Source organism: Rhipicephalus microplus, chromosome 4 (assembly GCF_043290135.1).
Source record: "Rhipicephalus microplus isolate Deutch F79 chromosome 4, USDA_Rmic, whole genome shotgun sequence".
NCBI lineage: Eukaryota > Metazoa > Arthropoda > Arachnida > Ixodida > Ixodidae > Rhipicephalus > Rhipicephalus microplus.
Window position 1 is genome coordinate 11,241,109 of NC_134703.1, and position 17,417 is coordinate 11,258,525.

Below are 17,417 nucleotides of genomic sequence, written 5' to 3' on the forward strand. Positions count from 1 at the left end.
ATTGGCTGACTTGAACATGGCGCGCTCGGTCGTTGCAGAGATTGCCGCAGGAGGCCACTACTTGTCCATGCATGTGCGCGTGATTACACTTTAAAACCTGCACATTCGAAAAAAAAGGGGGGGGGGGGGAAGTGCTTAAGGTCAGGAGGCTTGGTGACGTTTTTTGTTAGCTTCTCTCATTCTTCTCTACTTAGCTTCCAGTGCTTTCGTCGAGACAAGAAAAGAGAGAATGCGATTGCAGTGTGTGACAAATCTTTGTAACTCCGCTCGTACTGTACAGGTCCTTAAAATTTTTGTGGCATTGACTTTTTGAGGCAATACGCTTTTCCAGTGAATTAATTTCATGGTTACTCAAAAAAGTGTTTCAGGGCCCCTGTAAAAGTGACTTACTAGCTTATTTTCTACAGAATGCGCAGAAAGAGCTCTTCATTTATTCCAGGTATGAATGGCTCCCAAGCTATTGGCAAAATGCTACCTCCATCAGCCCACAGCAGGTCGTCAAAACATTTGGATCTCCTTCAAGACAGCATTCTTCTGAATTCTGTGAAGTGAGTGTAATTTATCTTTAGTGGCAGTGTTTGTATTATTTGAGGAAAAAAAAAAAAAAGGTTATAGAGGGGGGCTGGGTGCAAAACATATGAGATCAACACTGCTTATTTAGAGACCTGCTAAGGCATCATTCTTTTTTTAATGTTTTCATTTTTTTCTGACATTTCCGTCGACTGCTGCCTCTTGGCCCCAAGAGGGTGGCTGTTTTGAGGTAAACGATCACGTGAAGTGGTTAGTGGTAGCTTCTTGTAGGCTTCTGGCTAGTGTTCTCAAAGTTTGAAGAAGGACCATTACAAAGAAACATTGCTACCATTTACCAAAGAAACTTTAGCCACTGTGAACACTTGGAGGTTATTGTCTTTGTTGACCAATAAAACTGAGCCTGAGAAAAAAAATGGAGTGTTTACTTTTTATCCAATTTCTTGCAAAGCATAATAGTATTGTGGCACCAGTTGTATATTTTGATGTGCAAGTTATCTTCAGTTCTTATATTTTTAATCATTAGCATTCTGTAGTTTGCAATCAGTAAGGCCAGCTGTACGCAAGAAAGTAAGGTATGTACAACTAGTTTGGTGCTTGGATGGACCATGTCTCTTTGCATGCAGGGAGAAGCTTCTTCTGGGTTCCTCTGCCAAAGGTCCTCCTGTGTTGTCGCCCCCATTCCTGGGGCAGGGTGCTGCGGAGTTGCTTGGGGCCAGCAAGGCGGGGGGAAGTAGCGCTGCCGAAGGGATGCGGCCGGGCATAACGCTGCCCCTGGGCAGTCTGGTGCGAGAGCGCAGCGGCCTGCAGGGGCGCCGCAGCCGCAGGGGCCGTCGTGAGTCCGGCCTGGCGTCGGCTGCTGCTGCCAAGGTTGGCCATGTTTATTTTACTCTGGCATGCCTGCCAGCTGTCTGCAAACTTTCAAAAAGTTTGCAAATTTCGGCGCATTTCGTAGTGTGACATATTTAGCGCTGCATCTCATTTGCTACACATCGAACTGAGGTGGAATGTAGATGATGTTGCTAATAACATTTGATGGCAGAAATTGAAGAGTTGTCGACATGAGCTATAATTTATCAGGTAGCTATAGCTAGTGCTCAGGAACGTAGCTTTCTGGCCGAGTTCGTTTATAATGATAGGAAAAAAAAAACAGCGAAAAACCACACGAGGACAGCGAAGACACAGGGCAGCAACCAGCTCTTGTGTAGTTGTTCTTCACTAACTTCGCATGGTTTCTTGCTGGTTCTTTTTTCCTATAGCTACTGCTATTGCTAGTATGTGAGTAAGTGATAGTTGAAATCTGTAAAGAATTTTTGAACATCGTGCCCTGTTACAGAAATAGTGAGGCCCAGAAAGTCACAGTCTTCGAGATACCGTATTCACTCACGTAATGGACACACCTCTTTTTGAGAAATGTTCACGCCAATTTTGGAGGAGGGTTCATTATGCGGGGGGAAAAAGTCACTATAACAGCAAAAATTTTGCATGACGATATTATAAAACTTGCTGTCCAACCGCTCTGGGCTTACGACTCAGTGGCAGGACTACATAGCCTCCATTCAAGAACATCGTCCTCTACAAGGGGAAACTGTTTTTGTTTTGGCCCTTTTTTGTAGCCTGAAACTCTTCTGGTTTTCTCCCGTAATGGATGTGCACAAATAAATGCTGAAGTGTCATCCAGGCGCTCGGTTCCCATGCTCTAGCGCATGCTCGACCAACTTTAAGTTTAAAACCCGCCGTGTAACTAGCTTACCGGCTGATTGTACCTTGCACAGCAGGTGTCCTATGAAGTTCACTACGGCAAACCCAACAACAAAAACGCAGCATCGAATAGCGGCAAACATTGCAGGTGCACGTTGCGGCCGATACTTTACATCCTGTTCGTCTTAGAGACGTTAGCTGACTAATGGTGCCTAGAGGCGGGCGCGTGAACGTGGCTGTGATAGGACAGGTTATTTGTTTAGGTGTTCCTGGTTATTTCTATTCTTCTCTGTGTACTTACCGTATGCTGGCAACATCGAATCCAATCCAGTCATATTGTTCGCGACGTTTTTGCTAGCGTTTCGCTTCTTTTGTGCTTCTGCGACTCCGGCTTGAGCAAATGGCAGCGTGACGAGTTCAGTACGATGCCCGCTTTAAGGGAAGTGCAATACTGATGGCTGAGGAAATTGGGAACTCAGCCGCAGCGTGACGGCTAGATGTGGCGAAATGCACCATCTGTGGGTGAAGGCTCCAGCGTGAAGCGCTCAAGAGTGAGGCTGGCAGAAAAGGCTTCTGTAGACCTCATTAGGGCCATCACAGAGAAATCTAAAAAGAAAGTGTGGGAGTTTGTGGTTGAGCAGCGAAATCTCCTATTGGGGGTCAACGTTGAGTTGATTCAGTGGAAAGCCCGAGACGTAGCTCGAAAGATGGGGATCTTACGGGAGAACTTTTAAGGCTTCACGTGGATGGGCACAAAGGTTCATGCAAAGAAATGGATTTTTCCTCCGGCAAACAACGTCGATAAGGCAGAAGCTACCAGCAGATTGCGAAGCGAGGCTAGTGGAGTTTCAGCGCTATGTGCTTGACCTGCGCCACAAGTGCCATTGGGGCAACGCGGACCAGACTCCCGTGTCAAGGATACTTAGCGATACAGGTGACCCTCAAGTTCGCATGAGGACAACAGGCAACAAGAAGATGCTGCTAACCGTGTCTGCTTGGTGAATGGGCGCATGTTGCCGCCATACATCATTTTCCGGCACAAAACTATCCTTGAGGAGCATTTCCCCAGGGATGTGATTGTCCTCTGCGAAGGAAAAGGTTGGATGGACACTCCGCTTACGCTTGACTGAGTCAAGACACTCCTCTAACCCACCTCCATCCTACTCCTAGACTCATTTCACGGTCAACTGACACCTGAAGTGAAGAAGCTGATGCGGAAACTCGGACGCAGCTCGGTGTTATTCCTGGAGGTATGATGTCCATACTGCAGCCATTAGACATCCGCCTGAACAAACCAGAATAGAATGATAGAATGCGGACTGTACGGAGAATGGATACGAGAAGATGGGGCTTTTACAGGTAGGATAAAACGACTTCGCGCCACGAAGATATCCGAGTGGGTGTCTGTTCCTTGCCGCACGACATGATAGTTCGCGCGTTGAAAAAGTGCTGTATATCCAACTATGGCACAGAAGATGACCTCATCTGGGAGCAAGGAAGTGACAAACAGTGCTCGATCACCAGCGGTGATGGCGATGAAAGCGACGAATGAACAAAACTTACTTTATATTTAAAAACTGTGATGTCTTTGCCACTATCGTGTGCAGCAAGTAAAGGTACTTTTTTCCTCCTGCTTTACTCGTGTTACATTCGTGTTCTTTTTTTTTTTTGCCACTAAAAAGGCGTTCCTTGCATTACATTCGTAGTCACGTTACATTCGAGTAAATATGGTCATGAGGTTTTACTGTATATGCTACAATCTATGCTCAGTATAACGAGCCTGTGTATGACAGAGTTTTGGATACAGCAAGCTGTTATTCAGCCTAAGTTTGGTCTATGTAATAAATTAATGGAGGTCGAATATATAATAAGCTAATTTCCATTGCAGTGCCACTTTAAGGGAAAGCACAGCTCTTAAAAAAAGTTTATTTCTCGGCTGATTTTGATGAGACTTGGTGAGTTTATCCATATTTGTGTGCTGATTTCAAACACACTCGAACCTAGATATAACGAATCGTATATAACAAAATATTGGTTTTAACGAAGTAAGTGAAAATATAAAGGGTTGTTAAAACAACCCTTTTAGGTTAAAAAAGTTATAAAGGGTTGTTAAAAACGACCCTTTATGATGAATTTTGAGATATAATGGACTTATTTTCTTGCAAGATGGTTCTTTGTTATAATAAGGTTTGGTTATATCCAGTCATTTTTATTGTATAAGGTGTAGTTTTTAAAACAAAAGATAATTCATGTGCCTTTTGGGGAGCAAGATTTTTCCTAAAATGAGAAAGCTACAAAGTAAATTGGCATATGACAATAATTTGGAATCAGAACTGGTTGGAGTGCAACGAAAATAGATATTTTAAATCAATTTGAACAAATATTGTGGTATGGTGAACATTTGTGAGTGAGTTAGTTTCAAGCTAGGATTTCACTGGGAAACGTTCAACATACCACAACTTTTTTTCTAATGGGTTTAGAGCATCCATTTTTGTTGCACTGAAATCAACAATGATTCTAAATAATTGTGATATGCTAATTTACTTGCTCCCCAAAATGCCCATGAAATATTTTCTGTTTTAGGAACTATATATTATACAAAAAAAAAATATTTGCATAAATGAAATCGGCACACAAATGCACAAACTTATTAAGTTTCATCCTGATTGACCAAAAAATAATTTTTTTTCCAAGTGCTATGTCGCCCCTTAACTAGTGCACATAGTGTTGCCACTTTGATGCTTGAAACAGCAGCAAATCGGTCGACTCGCTGGTGCCAGCTGCCATCTTTTTGTTTGCAGAACGGGAGCTACGAATTGAGCTGAATATAACTATTTAGGCATCATTATTTTTCTCCGTGTAGCCCAGATGTTGCTCCCCTTGTTATTGGAGGAGCATATACGGCAACTGCTCACCCTTTGAAAACGGGTCTCTTCATTGCAGCTGACAGACTGTCTCATGCCGCCACAGCCTTCGTCATCATCCCCCTCGCCGTCGGTAGGAGTGGGCTCCCTTTCGAGCTCTCCTAGTCTGTTCCCAAGTCCTGCCCACTCCTCCCAGGCGTCTTCGAGCAGCGGTGGAGTCGGCAGAGGTCACTCCCCCGCGCCTCCCGCTCACTCGGGAGCTGGTAGCAGTGAGACCGCTGGACGAGGGGACGGTGGTGCCATGCCCCTGGATCTGTGTGTCAAACGCAGTGCCTCCAGCGGTGGCACTGCATACTTGTCCCCAGACGTTACTCTGACCCCTGTCTCTGCCCTGACCCCTGGTCCCCCTCTTCCTCCGCCTCCTCCACCTGCTGCGCATCAGCGGCACATTTTGGAAACCTTGCCGGCCAGCCTGGGCCCCAGCAAGGCTGGGCTGCCTCTCGGAACGCCCCTGGGAACGGCGTCGTCATCGTCTTCGCGGCGGCGGGGCCGAAGGCCACGGAGCTCCCCATTGCTGTCGGACCACGTGGCATCTGCGAGGGACTGTAATCCCATGGGATTGCTTCTTGGTGCTTTGGCTGCGCAGGTGGGCAAGCCATTTCTAAAGCTGAATGCTTCCGCGTGTAAAGCAAGACTGTTGACAACTGGAAATGTATGTTGCATCGAAACATCTGGGGCATTTCTTACTGTAAACATTGGCAAACTGGAGATGCACTTGAAGCAAATGTAGACCTCAAGTGGCATAACTTAGGTCAGTGAGGATGAACTTGATATGTGAAGGATCTCATTTATTAGGGTTCACTCTTTTACATTCACATGGTAGTCGGGTAGTTTTTTCTTTATGGTAACGTTTTGTGCTAACTGTCGAGTGCGTTAAGGGGGAGACGTAGGTCTTAGAATGTAAAAAAAAAGACAAAAAAAAAAGTAATTTTTGCAAAAGGTAATTTCGGGGCATTTGTACTGAGCACTTACTCTTAATTTACTATCGCCGAATTCGGCTGAGAAATGCGATAAAATGGGCCCCAGCACCCCGACAGCAGTAAAATGCCCCAAGAGAACTAAATTTGTTCAAACTTTGCGCGCACGCCATGAACATTGTGACGGGCCGAGCGCTGCCATCTCTAACTAGATTTGAAGCTATTTCATTTGTGCATAATTTGCGCCATCTCAAAATGGCGTTGTTCAAGCAGAATGGCTGCCCTATCGGGTTTTCGAAAGGTGGTTTCCAGGTTGCTGATGAGCTCTCACTCGGCGCGCATTTTGAGTGCGCTGTACAGAGGGTCCCATTGGCTGACGTGGCTGGCGTAACCAATGCGTATTTTAAAATTTTTTTTCCTTGTGCGTTGGCCGTCGTGGCTGTCTGATCATGTACGCCTGCTCTTGCACTCGTGCATGTTTATCAATGCACTGTGTTTGTGCTTTGTGCTGGTAGTTTATCCACGTCCGGACACTTTCGTCTGAAACCATCCTCGCAACGAGCCTTTGGAAGCGTTAAAAAGCAGGCTCAGAACAAAAAGGCTTCGACTAGAAGTGCACTCGGGACGTGAGTTTGGTTGAGTCGGTGCCCATTAGGCACCTTTACATTTACGATCTGCTGCGTGTGAAGAATGATCATGCAGGCAGCTGAACAGAGAGCCCATGTCACGCTCTGCTTACGAAGACGGGCGGTTAATTGAGCAAAGGGTGAAGGTGTGTACGCTTGGTTTCGCTGCGATTTTGCAAACAGGCTTACCAGAAACGCGAAATCTATGCAGTTTCCTGCACACCCTGCACTGTCTTGGGATGTTACATCTGCACGTGGCTGAGCGTAAGCTACGCTCTGCTCACAGCGACCTTTTACACAGGGCAGCATGCTGCCTAACGTCCAGGTGGTTAATTAATGATCGATGTGCAGGTGCTTAATGCAAATAGAGTTCTCATTAATTAAGGAGGAAGCAGTGTTTTTAGTCTCATACCCCATGGTTTTTTCAGGACCCCTTTCCCCTTCAACCACTTGGCATGGTGGGGCTCAGATCTTGCTTTCCACCTTGGTTTTGTTTTTAAATGATTCCTTGGAAGAAATAAGACACTTTTCGTTTTGTTTAGCAGGAAAACAGATATGGAACATCTAAATAAAAATATTTATTGTTGAAGATTCTTTTTACAAATTTTTGCAGTGAGTGTCAAAACTTCAAATCCGATTTTCTCAGCTTCACATTTTTGTGAGCCTGACTAGCCTTACAGAACTTCTCGTTATGCTTTCGTTATGTGTGAGCCAATTTTAACAAATGGTACCGTATTTACTCGCACGATTCTTGCACTTTTTTTGGTGGAAAACCGATGCAAAGTTGGGGGGTGCGAGAATTACGGGAGGAAAATCCACGAAAACATACAGAGCGAAAAAGAAAACGAAGTGGCCGCAAATCGGGATTATCACACCAGGAACTAACAGCAAGCTTTGAGAAATACTAATTAAAACTTACCTCAACAATAAAAGCACAGGTTCAACACAAGGCAAGATTAGAGCCACAAAAAGTGCAAGCAAATAGCCGAGAATTAGAATACTATACGCAAAGCTCGTGGGCGTTGCGAACGCAGTGGTAGCGTTCGTCGCTCAACAGGAGCCCTAAAAAGGTTAGCTTAGGATGTCAGTATTGGGCTGATGGCTATTTAACAGAATAATCCGCAGTTTCCTTCTGAAGAAATAAAGTTTATCATAAATCCCAGTTTTAAACACACGGCAGGCCCAATGCGTATTGGTGGCCTTCAGCTGCTGTCACCAGTAGCGAACACAAAACTCGTAGACTCTGAAAGGCCTACCGGCAGCCCTGTTGCCGTTGTTTAGGGCATGATCGATCACTTTCAACTTGAAAGCAGCCGTCTAGCTTCAGTATCACCCCATAACATGACAAGATTACCGACACAACATTATGTTGTGTCGGTAATCTTGTCGTGTTATGGGGCGATGTTTTTTATGTTGTCTTGGAATGGAATCTTGTCATATTATGGGGCATGTTTTGTATGTTACATTCAAAACACTCCGCAACACGCGCTTGCCACTTTGGCTTAGCTTGGATTGGATTGGATCTCCGTGCAATAATAGTAGGCTTGATGCCTAAGAGATGGCACCAGATGGCACGCACCATAGAATTTCATACAATAATATCTAGAGAGGAATCTGGCGCTGCGATCGTGTATCTCGGTGAGAATTATGGGAAGTACAGGCTTCGGATTGGATAGGGTTAGCTAGCGAACTGTCTACTGACTTTTTTTTTACAGTTTCAGTTTCGTTCTTGCTGCAGTGAGGGTAGTGAGGTGCGGTGAAAAGCACTAAAGCAGCACCATTGTTGTTCAGAGAGGCTGTAGGCCACTAAGTCTGAGATTTGCTGTGCCTTTGGAGCTTTGTGAGTCGTATTTGACAGTTTAAACGAGGCGTCTTCCACTCACCGCTGCGCATAGATGTAGCGTCTCATGTCAGTGCAGGATATTGCATTGAGTTCATGTTTTTTCATGAGCGCGTCTTGTCTAAACTCATTTTAAATTAACTGCAAAATTATGACGAAGCTAAGTAGACGCACCGTCAGGCTCTGCTGACTCGACTTTACGACAAACTAGATTTGGTTGGGGGCAGACCACTTAAACATACGCACCTAGTGTCTCAGAAGACGAAACCATAAGTGTTTCTCTCTTAATACTCTACTGTTATTTCCATAAATAGATAATACATATTTTTGAGGGAAAAACAAGCATGTTTGTTTGCAAGTGTTGCAAAAAATAATTCATCAAATCTTGATGCCAAATCTAGAAAGCAGTGGCAGAGCGACGCATGCCCTGATGGTTCAATTTGCCCAGGTTTCACTTTTGCCGCATCGTCACAAAATTGTTCTGCAATGAAGTTGGCGTACAAATAAATGAAGCAAGTTTCAATTAAATATAAGTTCATATTACTTTGTTTCACACTCGGAAAAGAAGCGTCGCGAATCTTAAGAACGCGATCCATCCGAAGCAGATTCGAAGCCTGTACTTCTTAATTCCTATGGGGGTACAAGCACCTTTGAAGGAGTTCGGGTAGACACTAGCCTGAGACTCCACTCTAGGTATTATTGTATGAAACTTTATGGCATGCGCTATCATCATCAGTGGCTGGAACAAGCAGACAACATTATTGCGGCGCTTTTCCGGAGTGGGATAATTACTTGAGGAAAAAAAGAAATCGTTTTTTGTTGGGCGAAGTGGGAGGTGCGAGAATTATGCAAGTGCGAGGATTACGTGAGTAAATACAGTATACCGTTCAACTCGTAAGGAATCAAACTGTGGAGCTATGCTACTTTTTTATGGCTAAGTTGAATGTATAAGATTTTGTGAACAATAATTCTAGCAAATTACACTTCAGAATCATGGAGCATCAATACAATTGAAAATTTTCATATGATGATAGATATCAGCATCATTATAAATAGCATAGCTCCGCATGGCAGATCTTTGGCTACAGCTGCATCTTAAACTGATCAAGGGAAACTTATCAAGGGAAAGTGCCTTCATCACCCATGAAAATTACCTAATTAGACCTCACCTATTTTCTCATAATCTTAGAATTACTTGAGGTGCAATAATTGCATTTTTTGAAAACAGGAGAAAGAAACACATATGCACACCTAACTTTATTAAAATATTTCTAATAAAAAAAAAATTTCCTTTTTAAGACCCGCGTCTCCTCTTACCTCAAAAAAAAAAAAAAGGATTTTTCTGAATAATGACTTCTACAAAGACCCCCACCAAATGTGCATTGTCTTCATGTAAAAATATTTCACTACTACGGATTTCAAAACACCGAATGTTTCAGAGTAACGTATTGATTTTTATCCCCTTTATATCTCCACAGCACTTCAAAATAATGAATAGCGATACAGTCGATCCCTGATATATCAAACTCGAAGGGGATTGCAAAATAGTTCCAATATATTCAAAATTAGAAATACAAAGTACACCTGTTTTAGGCCTAAATTAAACTACAGTAGACTCTCATTAAACGGTACCTGAAGGGACCAAGAAAATGTGTTCCATTTAAGAGAAGTTCTGTTTACTGAGAGGTGAAGTGGGTTGCAGCATTCAAGTATGAAACCAATCATATCAGAGGAAGTTGTTCCATGCAGCAGTTTTGTTTAACATATTTTTGTTTACTGATAGTCCACTGTATTTCAGGCCTCGGAAATCGTTACAAGCGCCAACTTAACGATTCGCTCACAGTATAGTGAAGAAAAAGGTGTGAACTGCAAGTTACCACATTTTTTAGTTAACTGTCGCAGTTTGAAAAACAAAAGAACAGAATTTCTTTCGTTATTAGACATGACTAAACCACACATAGTTTTTGGCACGGAATCTTGGCTCGATACCACCATCGCAGATTATGAATTTTTTCCGTCGACCTATGCAGTATACTGAAGGGACCGCACGGTGCACGGAGGTTGTGTATCCCTAATGATCCATAACAGTGTCAATAGTGTTTGTATTCATGGTGTTAGTGACTTGTGTGAATCTGTGTGGTGTAAAGTTATGCTGAGTGGTGGCTCAACTGTGGCTGTTGGTTCCTTCTACAGGCCCCCTAGTAATACAGCACCCCAGCCTTTATTTACTTTAAGCAATATTTTGTCAACCCTAAATACAACATACATAATGGTTGCCGGTGATTTTAACCTACCCGATGTTGCATGGTTCTCATTCAAACCGATAATTCACTGTGAGTCACTGCTACATAGAGCTATTCAAGGAATCCTGAATGCCCATCAGTTATATAGCTTGTGACAGCCCCCACGAGGGTGTACAGTACTAGTGCAAACGTATTAGACCTGTTTTTTTGCAATGATCAAACGGTTGCTTCCTCTGTTGTTACAGTACCAGATATTAGTGATCGCGACGTTGTCCTTCTCAAAATGTGCTTAGCTGTAGCTCAACAACGAGCTTCGGGCCCCGAAAGGTGTTTTTATATGAAAAAGGAGACTACGCTTCTCTTTCAACAAAACTAGACACTTTTTCACCCGAGTTTCAAGAACTGTGCCCGTGTTCTGACGTGAATGGCTTGTGGAACGAGCCAAAATCAAAACTGTTATCTCTAACTCAAACTTTTGTACCATCGTGAGTCATAGCCCCGCCGTGGTGGTCTAAGGTACTCGGCTGCTGACCCGCAGGTCGCGGGTTCGAATCCCGGCTGCGGCGGCTGCATTTCCGATGGAGGCGGAAATGTTGTAGGCCCGTGTGCTCAGATTTGGGTGCACGTTAAAGAACCCCAGGTGGTCGAAATTTCCGGAGCCATGGCTTGTGGAACGAGCCAAAATCAAAACTGTTATCTCTAACTCAAACTTTTGTACCATCGTGAGTCATAGCCCCGCTCTAAGGTACTCGGCTGCTGACCCGCAGGTCGCGGGTTCGAATCCCGGCTGCGGCGGCTGCGGCGGCTGCATTTCCGATGGAGGCGGAAATGTTGTAGGCCCGTGTGCTCAGATTTGGGTGCACGTTAAAGAACCCCAGGTGGTCGAAATTTCCGGAGCCCTCCACTACGGCGTCTCTCATAATCAAATCATGGTTTTGGGACGTTAAACCCCACATATCAATCAATCATCGTGAGTCATATCAGCCAAACAATGAAATGATAAACCATGGTTAAATAAGGAACTCCGAGTGCTCATGAACGGAAGAGATCGTCTCTATCTCAAATATTGTCACACGTCAGACCTTGAAACATACAAACAGATGGAACTACTTGGTAAGGAGATAACCAAAGATCTGAGGAAAGCAGAGAGAGCATACTTGAGTGATCTGAGTATTAAGGTGAAAACTAACCCGAAGCTCGTCTGGAAATACGTTAAAAGAAAGACAAATGTTCCTGGTGGTATTCCTGATATAAACAATGGTACTAAATACTTGTCGGACAGTACAAGTAAAGCTGAATGCTTTAACTGGTACTTTCAGTCTGTGTTTTCGGTTTCGTCAGCGGTTCAAACTACCATGTGCAACACAGCGTTATCGGAAATGGCGGAGTTTGAAATTTCAGAACAAGGTGTTGCATCTCTTTTAAAAAACCTTAGTGCGAACTTGGCATAAGGGCCAGATCAAATCTGAAACTTCATTTTAAAGAACTGTGTCCTTTCAATTAGCCCATTTCTTACAGCTGTGTCCAGAAATTCTTTATTGCAGGGTGAATTACCTGATGACTGGAAACTATCAAATGTTATTCCTATTTTCAAGAGTGGTGACAAGTCAAGTACTTGCAACTATCGGCCCATTTCGTTAACGTGTGTGTCCTGTTAGACACTTGAGCATATTATATACTCGAACTTGGCAAAGCATCTTCAGACTAACATTTTTTTCTGTCCAACACAGCACCGTTTCTGAAAAGGGTTTTCCTGCGATACGCAATTCGTAGAATTTACACATGACATCGCCGCAACGTTAAATTCCGGTAGCCAAAATGATTACATTTTTTTAGATTTTAGGAAGGCTTTTGACGTTGTTACACACTCGCTCCTTTTACTGAAATTATCATGTGTCAATATATCTGCTAACACACTGGCATGGCTACAAGCTTATCTCTCATGTAGGAAACAATGCACTATCATCGATGGTGCGTCGTCGTCACATGTAGCCGTCATTTCAGGAGTGCCACAAGGCTCCGTCCGTCCTGGGGCCACTTCTCTTTTTGATTTATATCAATTATCTTGCTGAATGCGTGGACAGTCAAGTGAGGATGTAAGCAGATGACTGCTGCATATATCGTGAAATTAAGTGCACTCAAGATTCCGAACAACTGCAGAAAGATCTTGACTCAGTAATAGCATGGTGCAGAACATGGAAAATGCAGCTTAACGTGTCAAAGGGCTGTGTCGTTAGGTTTACCAAGAAAAAGCAGCATTTTGTCACAAATTACTTCAGGGAAAGGATACCATTATTCATGGTAAATGAATACAGGTATTTAGGCGTTGTCATCAAACCACACTATTGTGAAATGATCATGTTCGCACGGTATCAGTTAAAGCCAGTCGCGTGCTGAACTTCCTACGCCACAATTTCAGAACCGCCCCCTCCGTTCTTAAACAAGTTCTTTACGTATCAAATGTACGCCTGATTTTAGAAAATGTTGGCGCTGCCTGGGACCCGGCCACAAAGTTAAATATTGATGCATTGGAGCGCATTCAGGAACGTGCCGCCCGGTTTGTGATGGGTGATTACAACTTCACCAGAAGGTCTAGCGAAATTGTTAGTTCACTTGGATGGCTGTTACTCTCCTCAAGGCGTAAATATATCAGGCTATGTCTTTTCTACAACCTAATAAACGACAAAACTGGGATCGATAAAAACAAATACATCAGACCACCAACATACATATCATCACGACGGGACCATCCTTTGAAAGTGTGTGAATATATGTGCCGAACATCAACGTATGCAAATATTTTTTTTTTCCTAAAACTATACACGAATGGAACAGTCTTCCAAAAAACATTGTGACCGCCCTTTCCACAGCGTTTCCTTCCCTTTTAAAGGAGTATGTGGTCACACAATGATATTGTATGCTGTGATTTATGTATTTTTGATTTGTTTTTATTTTTTGCGTGTCGTACAATTCAACTTGTCCCCACTGATTTAAATGTACTTTGAATTTGTAAACCCCCCTACAACAATGCCCCCAGAGGGCGCTGTAGGTATAAGTATAAATAAACTTTTTTGCATTAAAATAGCCCGTAAACTTGCCTTGATTTATGCACACTGTCAAGTTCTAATAATCCTCAATATCATTAAAGCTTTTCAGATAAGCTATATCAGCTTCTTCGGCCACAACAACGTTGATTGAGGCAGAAGGCCAATGCAAGCTTTTAAAAAAGCATGGCGAAAGGTTGGTTAGCGGCGGCAGTGAAGGCATTGACATATTCGTAACAGCACGGGTACACTTGCGCGGCACCGGCAACGCCAACTATGATCTCGGCATTGATGCAGTCAGAAATAGCTACGCCGTACGCTGCACTGAGGAAGTCACTCACTGTCCGACATGGTTGCTGGAAATGCTGATAAGTCACAGAATTCATGAAATGTGAGTAAGCGTTAGCAGGCAAGGACATAGAAGAGACTGACACAGATAGAGCGCTACTTTCAACTGGTCTTTCGATAAATATACCGAGCGAGCGGAAATAACGGGAACATAAAGAACATCTTGCGGAATCACAGCGTTGAACCGAGCACGTGTACATCGCATTTACACGACATAGCAAAAATTCCATGTCACTGTGTCAAATCAAGGTAATGAAGCTCATTTTGAGAAAGTGATACTGATGGTTGGCTAACACACATGCCTGATAATCTCGCAATTTCATATGCCTCCATAATGTTCCTTGTCATTTTACCAGGTGCTTTAAATAACATTGCCGTTTTTTCGAACAGAGGCTTGCGTCCACAATCTCTGTAATGAATGCCCAAATAACCTGAGATTGCTTTCGTGACATTATATTGATGCTCTTTCAATCTCTGATTGATACATCGGCCGGTTTGACCAACATAGGTTATTCCACAGGAAAGCAGAATAGCATAGACAATGTTGCGAACGCAGTTTGCAAAAAGTGTTCTATGATTTACAAGGCAAGCATTTGCACTGTTACAATGTGAATTAACGCGCCGACACAACTTTTGTAGACGTTCGGGACTTGACTTTCTCGAAATCCTTCTGAGGTTGTGCGAAACCCCATGCAAGTATGGCATGATGGCCACTTTTTTGCTGTGCCTTTGGATGGGTGTTTTAGCTTTCTGCTCAAGCCCTCTGTGACCGAGCTCAGCACACATACTAGGTAACCTGGCCCCAGTTCAGAAAACTGCCTTCAACCTTGTGGTTACAGGACTTCATAAGGGAGTTAGTAGAGAGTTTTAGTACTGCGGAATGGTGCTACGTACGCATCACGCAAGCGCCTTGCGTTACGTGGCGTCGTTTGCCACTAATCGGCTTTTAGTACGCCGTAGTACCCGCGTACGTAACGAGCGTGAAGCGTGTAGCGTCATCTGGTAGATCAAAATAGAAGCACGTGTTGTTGACAGCGAATGTGAGCCAATCCAAGTGTTATAGACAGATTATGGCCATATTTTAAGCCACAGAGCCGGTCGGTGCTTGCCTTCGATGACGCCATTTTGCAAATCGAAGTCTCGCGCTGTCGCGAACTTGCTCGAGAGCGGCGCAATCAGCTCATACGTACGCACGCACGCATCTCATGCGTGCGTACGTACGGCTGCGTACGTACCGCGATACGTGCGCGTTGCGGTCTGCGCATGCGCACTACGCAGAAAGTGGCGTCCTTACGTACGCAACGCCGCCACGTACGCAGCACACGCAGTACTAAAACTCTCTATTAAAACAGGATTGCATAATGGCGCGTTTTACGACCTTTGAAAGGGCGGAGGAAAACAGCAGGACGGGCTTGTTGCCTCTTGGCTCATAACTCCAGCAAACTTTCTGTGATGAAAAGTAGATTCCCAAGTCTAAAAACCTAATGAAATTGCCCTCGGGTACTTCATGCATCAACACCAATGGTGACAGGGTTTTCGTGGATGTGGTTACAACTTCAGAGACATCACTGTCAAAACTGCATCAGTCATTGTTTAAAACAATTTAAAAAATCGTTGACAAATCTGAACCACACGCACAATGTTAGGGTGATCTTCGAGGTGATCGTGAAGAGCCTGATCACAATTGGCTAGGTACAAGTCACTTAAGCAGGAAGCAATACAAGACACAATACAGATTCCATTCTTTTGTTTAACAACAGTGCCATCCCATGAGGCGTAAGTGGAATTAACATACAAGTAAAGAAGTTCAAAAAATTGGAGCGTTTTGAAAAAGTACTGCTCCAAACTAGCCTAAGCAACGGTCTACACATGTCATGAAGTCATCTTGAGGGAGAGAATAGTAAAAGATCCTTTTCATCAATAGAGAAGGCCACAATGTTTCTGTCATGATTGTTTTTAAAGAAATCAACATGTTCGGAGTTGCTTACTAAAAACAGGTCTTCGACTGGCAAAAGTTTCAAGAACTTTTTAAAAAACACTGGGACATGTGTCTGCCAGCTTAAATTTCTGGCACTATCGCTTGGAAAGGGCAATCTGGTTTGTGTGTTTTTGCAGAAAAGAACACATCAAGGTGATTTTTTGTGTTCTTTTCAATAGATCGAGACAAATTATCGAGCTTAAAGCTTCTGCACAAGTTTTTAGCGTTGTTTTGAACTTTCTTAAGCGCTAAGTCTTTATGAACCCAGAAAGTAGATGAAGTAGCTTCATGAGCTATTGAATTTTACGTATTATTTTGCACTTTCTGGGCTTTGGCGTGGTGCAGCGTTTGATAAAGCAGATGTTCTGCTGCATGGAAGCTCGATATACGTGTGCACTGGTGTCATACTTTTCATTGAAAATTCAATGGTATTTCTCAACTGTTCGATATAGCCGATAATTCGATACATCCGGGACTGATTGTATTAAAGAATACACTATCTAAAGAGAACCATCAGGGGATTTATCCATTGGCGGTTGCTTCTTGCCTAGAAAGCCTACTTCCGAAATTCAGTTCAAGAACTCTAGTGATGATGTTTTCCAGCCAAAGCGAATTCCATCACACTATTGTTATTAAATTCTATATTTTACTTGAAGAATGGTTGCATCAAGACGCGGTGACGCTGCGAAGAGCAGGTAACATGCTATCACTGTGTTGTGGGAAAGCACATTTTTTCTGCGGGTGCGCACATTTTAGCTGTCTCCAAGACACCCCCCGCCCTCTTTTTATTGTGCGCTGGTAGAGGTGATGTTCGCTGTTTTCTCATGCTTGCTGCAAAATCGGGACCAGTGATTGCTAAAAAACATAACCCTTGCAACAGCAAACTAGCCAGCAACCACTTCTGATTACATTCAGGAATTCAAAGTTCCTTGTATTGAACTTTTTGTATGTTTTGTTAACTTGAAAACCTGCTTAATTCGAATATTTTTCTTCATCGTTGGGTAGTGCACAAATTGAAAGCTTGAAAGAAGGTGCTTTTCCTGTTCTCTTCTTTTGTGTTTCCAATTTGTGTGCTGCCCAACAATGAATAAGTTCCTGCTCACCCGCTTTTCAATTCACTAGAGTATGTTTCACAGTCCCAGTGGCTTTGAATTAACGAGTTGTTACTGTGTTTCCAGCATATTTAAGCCAGCCTTGGCGTGTCCATTGCGCTGAATTAACTGCATTGCAAGCATCTCACTGTAGATGTGCTGAGAGGTTATGATGCT

At 43.5% G+C, this 17,417-nt stretch overlaps 1 protein-coding gene across 13 annotated transcripts in view; it reads left to right on the top strand.

The window, feature by feature from the left end:
- LOC119171617 (bromodomain adjacent to zinc finger domain protein 2B) overlaps positions 1-17,417 on the top strand; it is a 247,304-nt gene that overhangs the window by 39,168 nt on the left and 190,719 nt on the right. For all 13 annotated transcript variants that reach the window (XM_075892168.1, XM_075892166.1, XM_075892165.1 and 10 more), the window contains 3 exons: positions 440-548; positions 1,155-1,398; positions 5,173-5,739. In XM_075892168.1, coding sequence (XP_075748283.1) covers positions 440-548; positions 1,155-1,398; positions 5,173-5,739 — 920 coding nt within the window. The remainder of the gene's footprint in view (positions 1-439; positions 549-1,154; positions 1,399-5,172; positions 5,740-17,417) is intronic.